The sequence below is a fragment of the Labeo rohita genome, chromosome 6, assembly GCF_022985175.1.
Source record: "Labeo rohita strain BAU-BD-2019 chromosome 6, IGBB_LRoh.1.0, whole genome shotgun sequence".
NCBI lineage: Eukaryota > Metazoa > Chordata > Actinopteri > Cypriniformes > Cyprinidae > Labeo > Labeo rohita.
In genome coordinates, this window is record NC_066874.1 from 31,021,975 (window position 1) to 31,035,310 (window position 13,336).

General features: G+C 37.5%; 1 protein-coding gene across 15 annotated transcripts in view; it reads right to left on the minus strand.

The window, feature by feature from the left end:
* The window catches only part of ptprt (protein tyrosine phosphatase receptor type T), a 253,350-nt gene that overhangs the window by 27,206 nt on the left and 212,808 nt on the right, over positions 1-13,336 (minus strand). For 9 of the 15 annotated variants that reach the window (XM_051112545.1, XM_051112544.1, XM_051112542.1 and 6 more), the window contains 3 exons: positions 8,101-8,188; positions 2,111-2,196; positions 786-822 (listed from right to left, as the gene is read on the minus strand). In XM_051112545.1, the coding sequence (XP_050968502.1) occupies positions 786-822; positions 2,111-2,196; positions 8,101-8,188 (211 nt within the window). The remainder of the gene's footprint in view (positions 1-785; positions 823-2,110; positions 2,197-8,100; positions 8,189-13,336) is intronic. The other 6 variants (XM_051112546.1, XM_051112547.1, XM_051112548.1 and 3 more) reach the window with 1 other exon arrangement.

A 13,336-nucleotide genomic window follows, 5' to 3' on the forward strand; every position in this document is an offset into this window, starting at 1 on the left:
GATCCACATTGAAGAAACAAACTCATCTACATCTTGAATGGCCTGAGGTGAGTCCATTTTCAGCTATTTTTCTTTTTCGGGTGAACTATGTCTTTAAACTGTTCACTTTATGGTGCAAGTTGGAGTAAACCCATGTGTGAACACCTACATTTTTCTCCAAATTTCAATCCTAAAAGTAAGTCTTAAAAGTAAAAAGCCTTTTTCATTTTTTTTTCTAGGCAGAAGCACAAACTGCAGCAAAGTGATACGTAAACCAGTTAACTACATTACCAACTGCTAAAACAACACTGAGACTATTTAAGGGGTAAGCTATTTAAAATAAGCACTGCTAAATATCAGCATAGCTCTGCTAGAAATAATATCATTTGTTTTTAATATTTCATATTTATAAAGATATAAATCTCTATAAATATGAAATATTAAAAACAAATGATATTATTTCTAGCAGAGCTATGCTGATATTTAGCAGTGCTTACTTTGCATAAAAACAAACAGGAGCTTAATTAGGGTGACATTCAACTTAATATACAAACGTTTTACACCGAATACAACAAATAAAGCTAAAAAACAACCTCATTTATAAATCTGAAACCTATGAAGTGCAAAATGACTCAGCATATTACACAGATGCATGCTGGAAACCAGAAAAAGCTATTGTACACTAGTACTGTTGCCAACATATAGTCTAGATATTCTTAGCATTCTTTTTATTTTGCATATAGCAACAGATTGACTTGTCTTGTTTTTGCAGATGCCGTGCCTTTGTTATGTGTTTTGTTAATTACCTTGTGTGGCTATGTAGTGCCTTGGTCTGTGGTAGCCCTGGGAAACAGAATGAAAAAAAGAAGATGAAAATTATTCAAATGAAACTGATTTTCATACCTGCACAAACCGCATGCAACAATGAACTTGCTTAAAGTAAACTTTGTTTGAATCCTATTCAGCACTCAATGAGACATCGTAATTTCACCTTTCTGACGCCTTGGGTTCATTAGCATTTTAACCACTGTGAAACAAATTGGTGACCAATGTAGCCTTGCTCATGTCAGGCTTTAAAGCACCACTGCGGTTTACGAGCGGGTCTGCGCTGCGACAGACCCCGTAATTGTTTTATTATCAGGAATGAGATTGGGTGGCCTGATTATAGCTGCTGCGGGGCGAGAAGACTCGCGCCGAAGCATATCCGTACGTGTTTACTTCCCATTTTGTAATGATCACAATCATATCGACTGTGTCATTATGGCGTTTAGATCAAGTTAGTGGATTTGGAGCAGCCAGGGAAGCACTTTCAATCGAGCTGTCGCTAGCTGTGGACATGGAGCATTTGCTAGAGCAATTTGCAGAAACTCCGAAGAGCGCTTTAAGCGCAGAAATCCCTTGTATCCCTCATTTGTTGTAAGCGAGGCTCTCAGGAGCATAGCACATAAATGTTGCATTAATCTATTAAGCCCTTCTTTGACAGCAAAGAGTGAAGTTGTTCTGACATTTTAAGGTGGTTACATAATACGCAGACTTCAAAGGTCATAAATACTATGTTCAAACTTGCAGATCATTACTTCTTTAACAGTATATGGGAAGCTTGTTGAATGTTTAGACAACATGAAGTAAGGAAAATATCAAAATCTGGATGTATATGAATATATGCTAAAAGTGTAGCGTCGGTAAGATTTTTGAATGTCTTTTAAAAGAAGTCATTTGTGCTCATTACGGCTACATTTTTTGATCAAAAATGCAATAAAAACAGTACAATTGTAAAATTTAATAATTTTTTAAAATATTATATTTAAATATATTTTAAGATGTAATTTATTCCTGTGCAAAGCTGATTTTTCAGCATCATTACTCCAGTTTTCAGTGTCACATGATCCTTCAGAAATCATTTTAATATACAGATTTTTTATTTTATTTTTTAATTTGTAGAAACTGTTTTTTTTTGGTGCATGTGATTTTTTTTGTTTGATTTATTTATTTATTGCAAACGAACAGCATTTATTTTAATAATACAAATAAAACAATAATGAATAAAACAATTAATGAATTAATAAATATCATATTAACATTATATATGTATATGTATATGTATATGTATATGTATATGTGTCATACTCACATCTATATAGTTGGCGTTTATGTAGTCAGAGTGGGGGTCTCCCTCCAGCAGTTGCAGTCGAACACGAGTGTGATCGTCTGTGGGGTCAAATATTCACAGAAGAGCCGGTCTAAAGTTACACATACACTTTTAAGGGGAGCTATACATGCATGAGCTGTCCAGGAAACGCACAATGGCATTTACCGAAGCACGAGTTGTGTTATGTGTGTGAAAAAATTACTTTGAAAATGTACCTAGAAAACTGTCAAACTCTACACACATTTCCACTGATTTGCAGATTTAAATCTGCTTTTTTCTCCAGGGTCAAATAGGATCTGGATATGAGTATATCACTTTAATATATTAGGCATATTTGAGTTCAAAAACAAAAAACAACATCAGATGAGTATGAGAACTATTGTACTCAAGCAATCTCCTTTAATAAAAAACCACACATTGAGCGTGATTTACCAATGGTGCTGATAAATTATGTGCTTTTTGAGAAGACCTGCAACCTCAGTGTTACTTCCTGCATATGGAGGACAATTACAGTCTTTTTAAAATATCTATAATGATGGGGAACAGTTTTCAAAAAAGTTCTTGTTTCTAAGCAACTCAAGTGTGGGTGCCCCAAGTTCAGCACTGCACTCTGGGAATTGACAAAAAGCATCAGACCATTTTCCCATCCAAAGAAGTGGATGTACAGTTGGCCAGTGATGTAATTGATGTAATTACTCCAGCACTGCCAATCTTCATCTTGTCTTCGCTATGAAGACTTGACCTGCTAATGTTCAGCATGGGCACCACATCTTCCCACCCTTGAAAGGTGAAGCTCCATGTCTTGGCAATTACGACGACACTTCTGGAAAAGGGGAAGAGGGTGGAAACGGAAAGAGGAGGGGTAAAGGAAAGGTCTGACACTAGCTCCGCAAACCCGTGTGGCGTTCTGCTTTGATCACATGGAAGAATGCAAATGCGCCGTTGAGGCATGTCGACTCCAAACCAATGGATGTTCTGTGATGGCAGGCAGCTCCGTGCAATCCCTCCTGATTTCTCTCCGTCTTTCCGTGTTTTCGTTCCGAAGAGAAGCGGGTCCGCGTCTCGAGCTGTAAGCGGGTCGTGAAGGTTGTTTACTTCCAGACAGCCCCTCCTTCCTGTCCAAACCTGCTGTGTTTCTTATTCTGTCTGCTCAAAATTCACCAACTTATATTTTTTTTAACTTCAGACTCTTTTATTTGCTCCTTCTCCCTCGCTAGCCAAAAACATCTCAGCTGTCTCTCACCGGCGCTTTGGTCTGTCTGCTGACCTCTCTGCTCCCCGAAAGGCAACGCGTGTGAGGGAAGCAGAAAAGAGGGAAATGGAGGGATGCGGAAAGAGAGCGAGAGAAAGAGACGGGGCTAATTAGACGCCACTGAGTCAGTTGTCATAACAGCAAGCGCTCAGCAGGGTTCTTCTCCGCAGTGAGGGGCCAGACACAAAGCTCTAATTGGGAGAGAATGACCGGACTACAGACGAGTGCCGTGATGCATGGGTACAGTAGTTCTGAGTCAGCCTGAAAAACTATCCAGATGTCTGGATGATCACCTGTTTAGACACGTCTGAGAGATATTACAGTGACATAGGATGATGAGTAGGCTTTGCCTCAAAGTTTCTATCTTAATTCTGCACTGTTTGCACCACGGTCGTGAGTCCGTGATTCCTCACGTCATGCAGTTAAATAAGGATAGGTGTGCTATTACCTTTCTAAGTGACTAGAGTTACTTTTCTATTTTTTAATGGGGACATATGAGCCATATCTAGCTGCTCTTTTGACTGGCCACTAAGCAATGATCCTGAATACCCTATAGCAACACCCTAGCAACCACATAGAATACACTAGCAACCCAATAGTAAGTCCTAGAAACCACCCAGCACACCATAGAAACCTCACTGCGGCACCTAAGCAACCCCAAAGCATGCAAACAACTACTCAGATCACAGTAACAACTGCATAGAAATACCTCAGCAACCCCATAACAATGGCCACAACCCAGAAACAGAAACAGAAACAGCAACATAGCAACACCCTAACAACCCCATATCAACGCAAACAACCCAGAACATCCTAGCAACTGCATAGCAACACCTTAGCAACCCCTTATCAACACCCATCATCTAGAACATCCATGCAACTACATAGCAACCCCATATCAATGCCCACAACCCAGAACATCCTAGCAACTGCATAGCAACACCTTAGCAATTCCATATGAACACCCATGACCCAGAACATCCTAGCAACTGCAACTGCATAGCAACACCCTAGCAACCCCATATCAATGCCCACAACCCAGAACATCCTAGCAACTGCATAGCAACACCTTAGCAACCCCATACAACACCCATCACCTAGAACATCAATGCAACTGCAGAGCAACACCCTAGCAACCCCATATCAATGCCCACAACCCAGAACATCCTAGCAACTAGTTTTGATCCACTTCAAATGTTGACTACTGTATACTGCAATCGACAACAAAACACAAAAAGAAGCATTAGGCTAAAATCTCATACATAGTGAATTTCATATGCAGTGGAAACATTAAAAATCCTCTCTCATTTTGTATCTCATCCTAAAGTAGATGCAACACAAAGAGAACAACATGGTACTTCGAAAGTACTGCCCTAAAAATGTCAGCAGTCTCTTAATCAGTGCATTTAAGCCCATGTCTTCACCGCTGCTCTTATATATAACCCCAGTGTGTTGTCAGCTGGCCCCAGTGCATTATATACCTAAACAGCCTATTAAATCCCTGCTTGGCAGAAAAGAGGTTCCTGTGTCAAATGGGCTGAGTGCAGTCGCACACACCTCGTGGCGTGAGAGCGAGGCACTCTAATCCAGTTTAATCCATTTCCATCCACCCTGGGATAAGACGCTTTGCTCATGAAGTCTACCTGAGAGGGGTTTAGAAAGAAGCAGAAGTGTTTATGCCAACGCTTGAGCTTTGAGAGCTTGGTGTTAGGACAAGTGTCATCCTAATCTGAAAGCGATTCATTTCGGAAGGTTAATTTGCACCAACGGCAATAAAAAGGATCTATTTTGCCACATACGCAAGGATTCCTATTAAAGAAATTAATTTCCATCTGTTATTCGCACCATTTTGTAATGAAGTGATCCTATTAGTTTACAGAACTAGCTAAAGGATACAAACATCACTCTTTAATATCTCAATTGGTTTCTTCTAGACAGTAATGGGATTAAATGATGGTCAAATAGAGAGTTTTGCTGCTTTCTGCGCTTCTGCAATCAAAAGTTTAATAGAAACTCAAAAAATTCTCATCAAAATTAAAAAGTTGATGCTTGAATAAACATCATGAAATTTTCTGAGCTATGAAAGAGCAACCACTAAATATTGATGATGCCTAAATCAGCTAATCATTTTAATGTAAATGAGGTATGAATCTGGCAAGGTGTTTATTCTTGGTTAAGAGCATTAATCGTTGACGATAAACAAACAAACAGAACCGAGAGCATAATACACGGCTACACGGCTCATGTGAATGCTAATACTCCAGCTTTGGTCAATACATCAGAGGAAGTTTTTTTTCTGCAAAGACTTCAAGGGAACCTGACGATTCTGGCAGCGCTACGTGAAGGGAATAAATGTCAGAATTTGAGGAGCTCAGAGAGAAGAAATGAGAAGGTGTCTTCATCCAGACACACGGATTCACGCATGCAGAGTACTTAAAAGAGCAAGACACGCTCTCCTCTGTGTTTGGACTAATGAAGATGAACAACCTGGACATTTATTATTCAGCAGGTGCCTTACCTTGCATATTTTAACCTCAGATCCACAAAGGCATTGATACTAACTGGTTAAAATGACTGACGGTTTGGATAATGAGCCAGTGTGTGCTGGTTATCCGTTGGGGGTTTCATCCCTCTTCATGGGATGACTGTGTGATGTTAGTGTTCGCTACATGAATTGCATCATGTGAGAGTTTTATTCAGTGAATTCACCTCATTCTAAGACATCAAGGAAATTTTCCTCTGCACTACAAGTAGAGCTAATTAATTAAGTGACAACTAAAAGATATTTCAAAATTAGATGTTTCGAAGAACTTTGGGGTCTGAACAACACTGCAACGATAAGACATTTTTTTATATCTTTTCTCAAAGTCATACAGATTTGGACTATGACCTTAACTATCCCACCTCATATTGGCAAACATATAAGGCAACACTGCATGTTTCCTTTGTGGATAAGGCAATGTTTTTTATTTCTTCTGAAGAAGATCTGAGATTCACCTCCCACAGAATCTTCCTAACTTTTATAATCGTATCAAATCTCCTGTAAAAATACTTTTTTTTAAAAGCACTCTTTTAACATTCCATTACCAGCCTTCCACCGTTTCTCTTTGTGTCATGTTCTCTGTGATGTCATTGTCCTCTGCTTTGGGATGAGACTCTTAGGTATGCTGTGACTCATCCGTTCCTATTCAAACCTGCTGCCAAAGCATTTCCTGCAATCTCAGTCCAAACAGAGCACGCAAAGGGGCTCAACAGCACGCATCTGTCAAGCGGCCTGCGCCAAATCATAGTATGCTCACTGTCCGCACATACCTCCCTCCCAGCCATAATTGACGAAATATACTAATGAGGAAAAATTTGGAAAAGATACAAAAATCTGAGCGTACACAGAGAAGCAGAAATTGGTTCTGAAGGCGAGCAGGAGTAAATATGAGCCGTCTTCCCAATCTCCCCACCCCCCTTTTCTCGTTCTCTGATATGTAAATGTTTGCCAATAACAGTTTATTTTGGGTGTAGAGTCTCGTGAATTATAGATGACCATATGGGCTTGAATGGCTGACACTGCCTGCTGAAACACTGAAGGGATGAGCGAGACCGGACAGATGTCTCTAATTGAAACGGCTTTCCTCGTCTCCCATAAATTGTCAAAGTTAATCAAGGGATGCACGGCCAATTTTGTTTGTGGGTTAATTTTTTTCTTGGCTCAGTTTGTAAGACATCGCTCCAATTTGGGGTGGTTAAACATGCATTCACATAATGAAATGCTCCACAAAACAACGTCCTTCTTTGGCTGGTCGACTTGAGACTTCTCAGTTACTTAAAAACTCATTATGCAATGCATTTGGTTATATTAAATGTAGCCACATGTTAAAGCCATAAAGCTACCATCACATATAGTAAGATGGGACCTATCTGCTTCTTTTAGGTATCTTTAAGCAGTCACTTAATTACTACCAGGATGTTTACGGGCTAAAGTCAAAGATACAAGCAAAGCAACACCCTATGCACCTGGCGCCATCACCCATATCTCCATTTTTCATAGTTTTTCCACAGAAATGATCCTTTGTACTGATGAACAGCCTGATGGACAGTTTTCATTAGCAACTTGTATAATTAAATGGGTTTAACTAATAGCAAATTCATCATAATACCTGCTGGCCATCAGCGACTGACAGGCTATTTCATTTTGCCCAATGTTTCATCTCATTTTAAGAGCACCGTGACAGTGACAACTAAATGTTGTAGAAGAAATATAATGAAAACAACCAGATATCACTTAATGAGGCTAAATTAGCAAAATAATTACCGAAGTCTATCATGGTACTCCCGCGGCAATTCCATAGTGTTTTGACATCTTCGAATATATTCTTTTAAATATCTTGGTGAACCATGTGCATATGTTATTTCTATGTTATATGAACACAGTGAAACTACGGTACTTTGAAATATGCTGTAATACCATGGTTATTTTTTTAAACAAAGCAATACTATGGATTTAAGATGTGGTCTTACCCTAAAGTAACTTGTAAATACTATATATAAATATGGTAATAATTCAGAGCCATAGTATATATTCCAGTATGCCATCTGATACCTCACTGTAGCAGAGTACTTTTCAAGCGTAATGAAAAATACACTGGTGTGGTTGAGAAGTTAGGTGCAGTTATGAAACCCAAAATTTGACTTAACGATTTAAAATCCTTGTTGTTTCAGTACTCACAAGCGATGATGTTGCCGTAGCGGTTTTTGTTGCGATTCTCATCCTTTTTGGCAGTTTCCCATGGTGCCGTTTGTCCCTCAGCCAAACCCTGGAATCAAATCAAGAATACATTAAAGCATGTTCATCTATTAAAGAAATGCTTTCACACACATGCGTATACATACGCATATACATATACTTTCTGAGAGTTAAAAGACATACAAGTTAAACTTTTCACACTTTTGAGATGCTCTTCTGAAATAACAGGTTGAGTTAGGTGCCTCTTTTCCCCTGATATCACTGAAAGACTCTTGTGTGTGGAAGAGTCTGGTAATTGTAGACTCATCCTTTAGCCTTGGGGCAAAGACAAGACTCTGAAATGTCAGACAAGAGCGCTGAATGGTGGCCACTTAAAGCCGTGGTGCAATCTTCATCCTGTCCAGCACACACAAGACAAGCCATTTACTGTGACAGATCTAGAGAAACAACGGTGGTCTGCAAAGTGTCTGCATTAAAGAAAGACTTCATGGACAAAGTGATTCAAAGCAAGCACATTTTAAAAATGAATTGGAGGGGTGATGGCGCAATATAGTGAAGGTTTATTTTTAAAAGACATCTCTGTGAAAGAACAGCAAAAGTGAATCGGCTGAGAGATAAAAGTTCATTCACAGACCTCATGATGTGTCTTTTCATTTTATTTTTTTTTCATGCACAGTAAAATTTGGGGGCCGAATTTTATATGGCAGTTTCATGTGAAGATATTGCACATTGTTTCCATAAAGTGACTCTATCTCTAATAATAATTAGTGCAGTTGAATCTGTTCAAAGTCTAATTAAAAGTTCAATGTTTAGCAGTCTTGTTCAGGTCTGGGGTAGAAGCTGTTTTTAAATTTATTAGTCTGGGATGCAAGAGATCTGAATTAGCATTAACAGAAGTACCAAAACGCAGTTGGATACAGATGGACAGATGGATGGATAAAAAATAAAAAATAAATAAAAATAAAAAAAATCAATCAATAAATAAACAAACCAAAAATATGCAAAATAATGTGTTCCATCATGCATCACTACATACAGTGGTTTTTAACTAACTGACTATTCTGGTCGGGTGAATCAGATGGGGTCATGTATGTAGAAGACTTGTTTTTCTCTCCCAAGGCTGTTTGATGGATCCCATCTGGAACTAGTGAAGCACAGAAGCCTGAACATACAGACCGTATCATCTCTGCTACACTGTTCCTTCACGTGCATTAAACATGATCTGGCACCTGTGAAAATCGAAACCTCACAAAGCCTCATTTTTGTTGAATTGCTCTTTCATGTGTGAATGAAACGTGATCTGGCAACCCTTCCAATAAATCAGTCACATTCATGAACGGGGATGCTGGGATCTGGCAACTCTGCCCGTGTTCTCATTATTATCATGGTACAGTCAGGCTAACTGAGTCGGTTATAGCCAAAGTCTCTGTCTGCCTGACAGAATTTGATGCTAAAACTGTTTGAGGAGCTCCTTAATGATACATTTTAGACATCCGGAGAGAATCGCTACACAAAAAGCCTTAAACTTCTGTCTTCTGGCAGTGAGCTAAACGTATTCTTCATTTGTTCTGTACTGGATTCCTCATCCACTCTCTGGTGTCCTCACTGGAGCCTCTTTCGTCTTCTGATCTTCTGTTTTGATACTATTAATACTTTATAGAAGTGATGAGAAGACAGTGAAGAATAAAACAAGGCGTCTTTACTATGTGTGTGTGGACACAAAGACAGCAGACATGCTGTCAGACTTCTTCCAACCCCTTGTTATCTAATGCAATGTCATTCACACACTGAGTGTGACTTAAGTGTCCAAATACTTTATGGGGCCAGTGTAACCTTCTGCATATTTATACGTATCATTAACTTCTTGTTGTTTCTTCTCTCTCTAACGTGAGCACAGATGCAGGATCACACATCTGGCAGGCTGAGATTAATGATGCGATTGTGCTGACATACACACACAGGTGGCCGTCATCAACTTTTACCAACATGATCAGATCTGCATCACTCACTCGCTGTCCATCATATCTCATTCCTCTCCATTCCTTCTGTCTCAACTCTGTTCCACTTTACGTATCATGTAAAATTAGAGGTGCACGACACACTAATGCACTAAAAATTAATATTATTAAGTGAGAAATACTACGTTGTTTATTATTAAAGGGATAGTTCACCCACAAATGAAAATTCTGTCATTAATTACTCACCCACATGTCATTCCAAACCTGTAAGACCTTTGTTATTCTTCAGAACACAAATTAAGATATTCTTGATGAAATCTGAGCTTTCTGACCCTGCATAGACAGCAAAGCAAACATGAGGGTCAAGGCCCAGAAAGGTAGTAAAAAGAACATCATTAAAATAGTCCATGTGACATCAGTGGTTCAAGGGTAATTTTTTATGAAGCTATGAGGAAACTTTTTGTGCAAAGAAAACAAAAATAACTTTATTCAACAATTTTCTGACACTTCTCTTCAGTCTTCAACATGCGTTCACAGGACTATTCATCAATTTCCTTTGCTACCTTTTTGGACCTTGAAAATGGTAGTTGAGTTGCTATCTATGCAGGAACTGAAGCTCTCAGATTTTATCAAAAATATCTTAATTTGTGTTCCAAAGATGAACGATGGTCTTACAGGTTTGGAACGACATGAGGGTGAGTAATTAATGACAGAATTTTCATTTTGGGGTGAACTAAACCTTTAAGTATTTGCAATTATTTGACTTTATTTTAATAATCATATTTTCATTTTTTTCACATTGCTTACCAGCATAAATCAGTGAGTTGTGAAAATAAATTCATTGTAAACAATTAAAAAGAATGAACGTTGTTTAAACATGCAAACAAAATTCAATTTGTTAAAATGTGTGAGATTTAAACAAATTGTAGTTATTGATGATAAATTGTCTGGTTACTGTATATTTAAAACATTCAGTTTATTAGTACTATTTCATAAATCTCATCCTCACATTTATTAGTTAAACGTGATTGACATATCCCCTTAATATATTCATAGATAATTAGGAAAATTATACCACTTATTGCATATTAAATAAAAAAATGTATATATATATATATATATATATATATTTATTTAATTTAATTCAAATATTAACTTATCAAATTTCATTATTAAATGAAACTAAATCAGATTGTCTACTGATAAATTAAGTCCAGATTTGAAGCATTTCATGACACCCACAGTATCTAGATGCAAGTGGATTTTAATTAGCTAATTAGCTTGATACTTTATTTGAAAGGGTTAAAAAGCAAAGCTAAATTATTGGGTACTAGTAACATTAAAATCTCATCTGCAGTAAAAACCACCCCTAAATTCACAGTAAAACGTGCATTATGGGAAACGCAGTATTTGCCCCTAATGTGCTCTCGCTCATATCAGCCAAGTCACAAGCCAGTAAGCAAACACTCCATTCAACTCAGTGTAAATGTATTGAGTTTCTCCTCCTTCACTGCATATTAGGAAAAATGACTTATTTTCGGCGGCAAGGATAGAGATGGGCTGATGCAAAAAGCTGCCAACTTCATTTGCAGGCAAACTTGTGAGGCAAATCAGGTTAGGAGAGAGAGGCGATAACAAAAAGGCGTTATAAAAACGTCTGCCTTGATGAATGACCCTTTAAACACGGAGGCACAGGCTCTGGTGCTATCAGACTGCCTATGACAGGCATGAGCTGCCAGCAATACATCTATCTCATGTTTACCTCTACACTTCAGACGGCCTAGAGCAGCCTATACAGCTCAGCTAGTCTTATTCCAGAGCTGAAATTACGCTAGACTTATCCTAACGCTTGAAATGATCCTGTTAATAATACAAGAAGAGCTTAGGACAGACCTATGGAACATCTAGATCTCCTTCAGGCTTGATACTATTTCTGGCACAAAAATTGTACAAAATAGCTACTATAGAATACTATAGAATAGATAATAGCAAATCAGATGCTTGACAGACTTAACTATGAGTCAATCTTTATAAATGAGCGTCTCTTCTTTCAAAGTGCAATCTTTGCCCTTTTAAAGATGCATCCAGGTGATTAAAAATTTGGACGCAGAGAGCATCCCTTCCTAATTCACTGATGTCTCTTGTTGCCAGAGCCATCCATCAAGACCGTGTCTGAATACACAATAATGTGCCAAATATGATTCATACTTATACTCAAGTAAAGTTCTCTGCTGAATGTTTATTTCATCCTCCTACCTAAGAGTATTCTGACAAAAATGAACAAGGAGCTGTTCAGAATAACTGATTCCAGACCAGATTCCGTATTAGAATGTTGAATAAGATGTTTACGAGCCAAACTATTCAGAACATGTCATCACTGCTTTGCAAGCATCACAAATAATCGTAATCATACTACAGTAGTTACTAGATGCAAACTATCAAAAGTATATTCAATCATTATTTTCAAAAAATACAGATTTCTCAAGTTCTCAAGTGACACCCCTAGTGAAAAATAAATATGCTAAAATGTATTTAAAATACATTTATTTCATGCTAAGTATATTACAAATCATTTACATTTTATGTACTTAATAAAAAATACTCTGCAATTGTACTTTTAGTATACTAAACTGGTATATTTAAAGTCTGCTAAATTGGAACAACTAATTTTGTACTTAATCCACTTTAATTGTGTGGAAGTAGTGCTGATTGTGCTAAAGTGGAACTACTGCAAGTATACTTTAGGTACACTTTAAATATTTTGCACTTAAAGGCCGATATTATTTAAAGATCATACACTATAAAAATGTTCACCAGTTTCAACTTAAAAATTTAAGTTCTGCAGCTGCCTTTAAAATTTTAAGTTAAATCATCTTAAAAGTACAAGTCATTTCAACTCACTACAATAAAACAAGTTTAAATGACGTAACTTATGAGTTGAAATGACTTGTACTTTTAAGTTGATTTTACTTACAATTTTAAAGGCAGCTGCTGAACTTAAATTGAAACTGGTAAAAACGTTTTAGTGTACAGTACTCATCAATAGTGACATCAAAACATATTTTAGGCTTAATATTTACAAATGTAGATTGTGCGTAAGTAGTACTCCAAAAAAAGTTTAATTACAATTTTTATATTAGTGAGTCTCAAGTGATATATCAGCATTTTAACTCTATTACTTTCTGTAATAGAGAGCAAAATTGGCATCATATTTTACTCACCCTCACATCTCTTTGGTCTGTTGATCTCACAAAAATAAA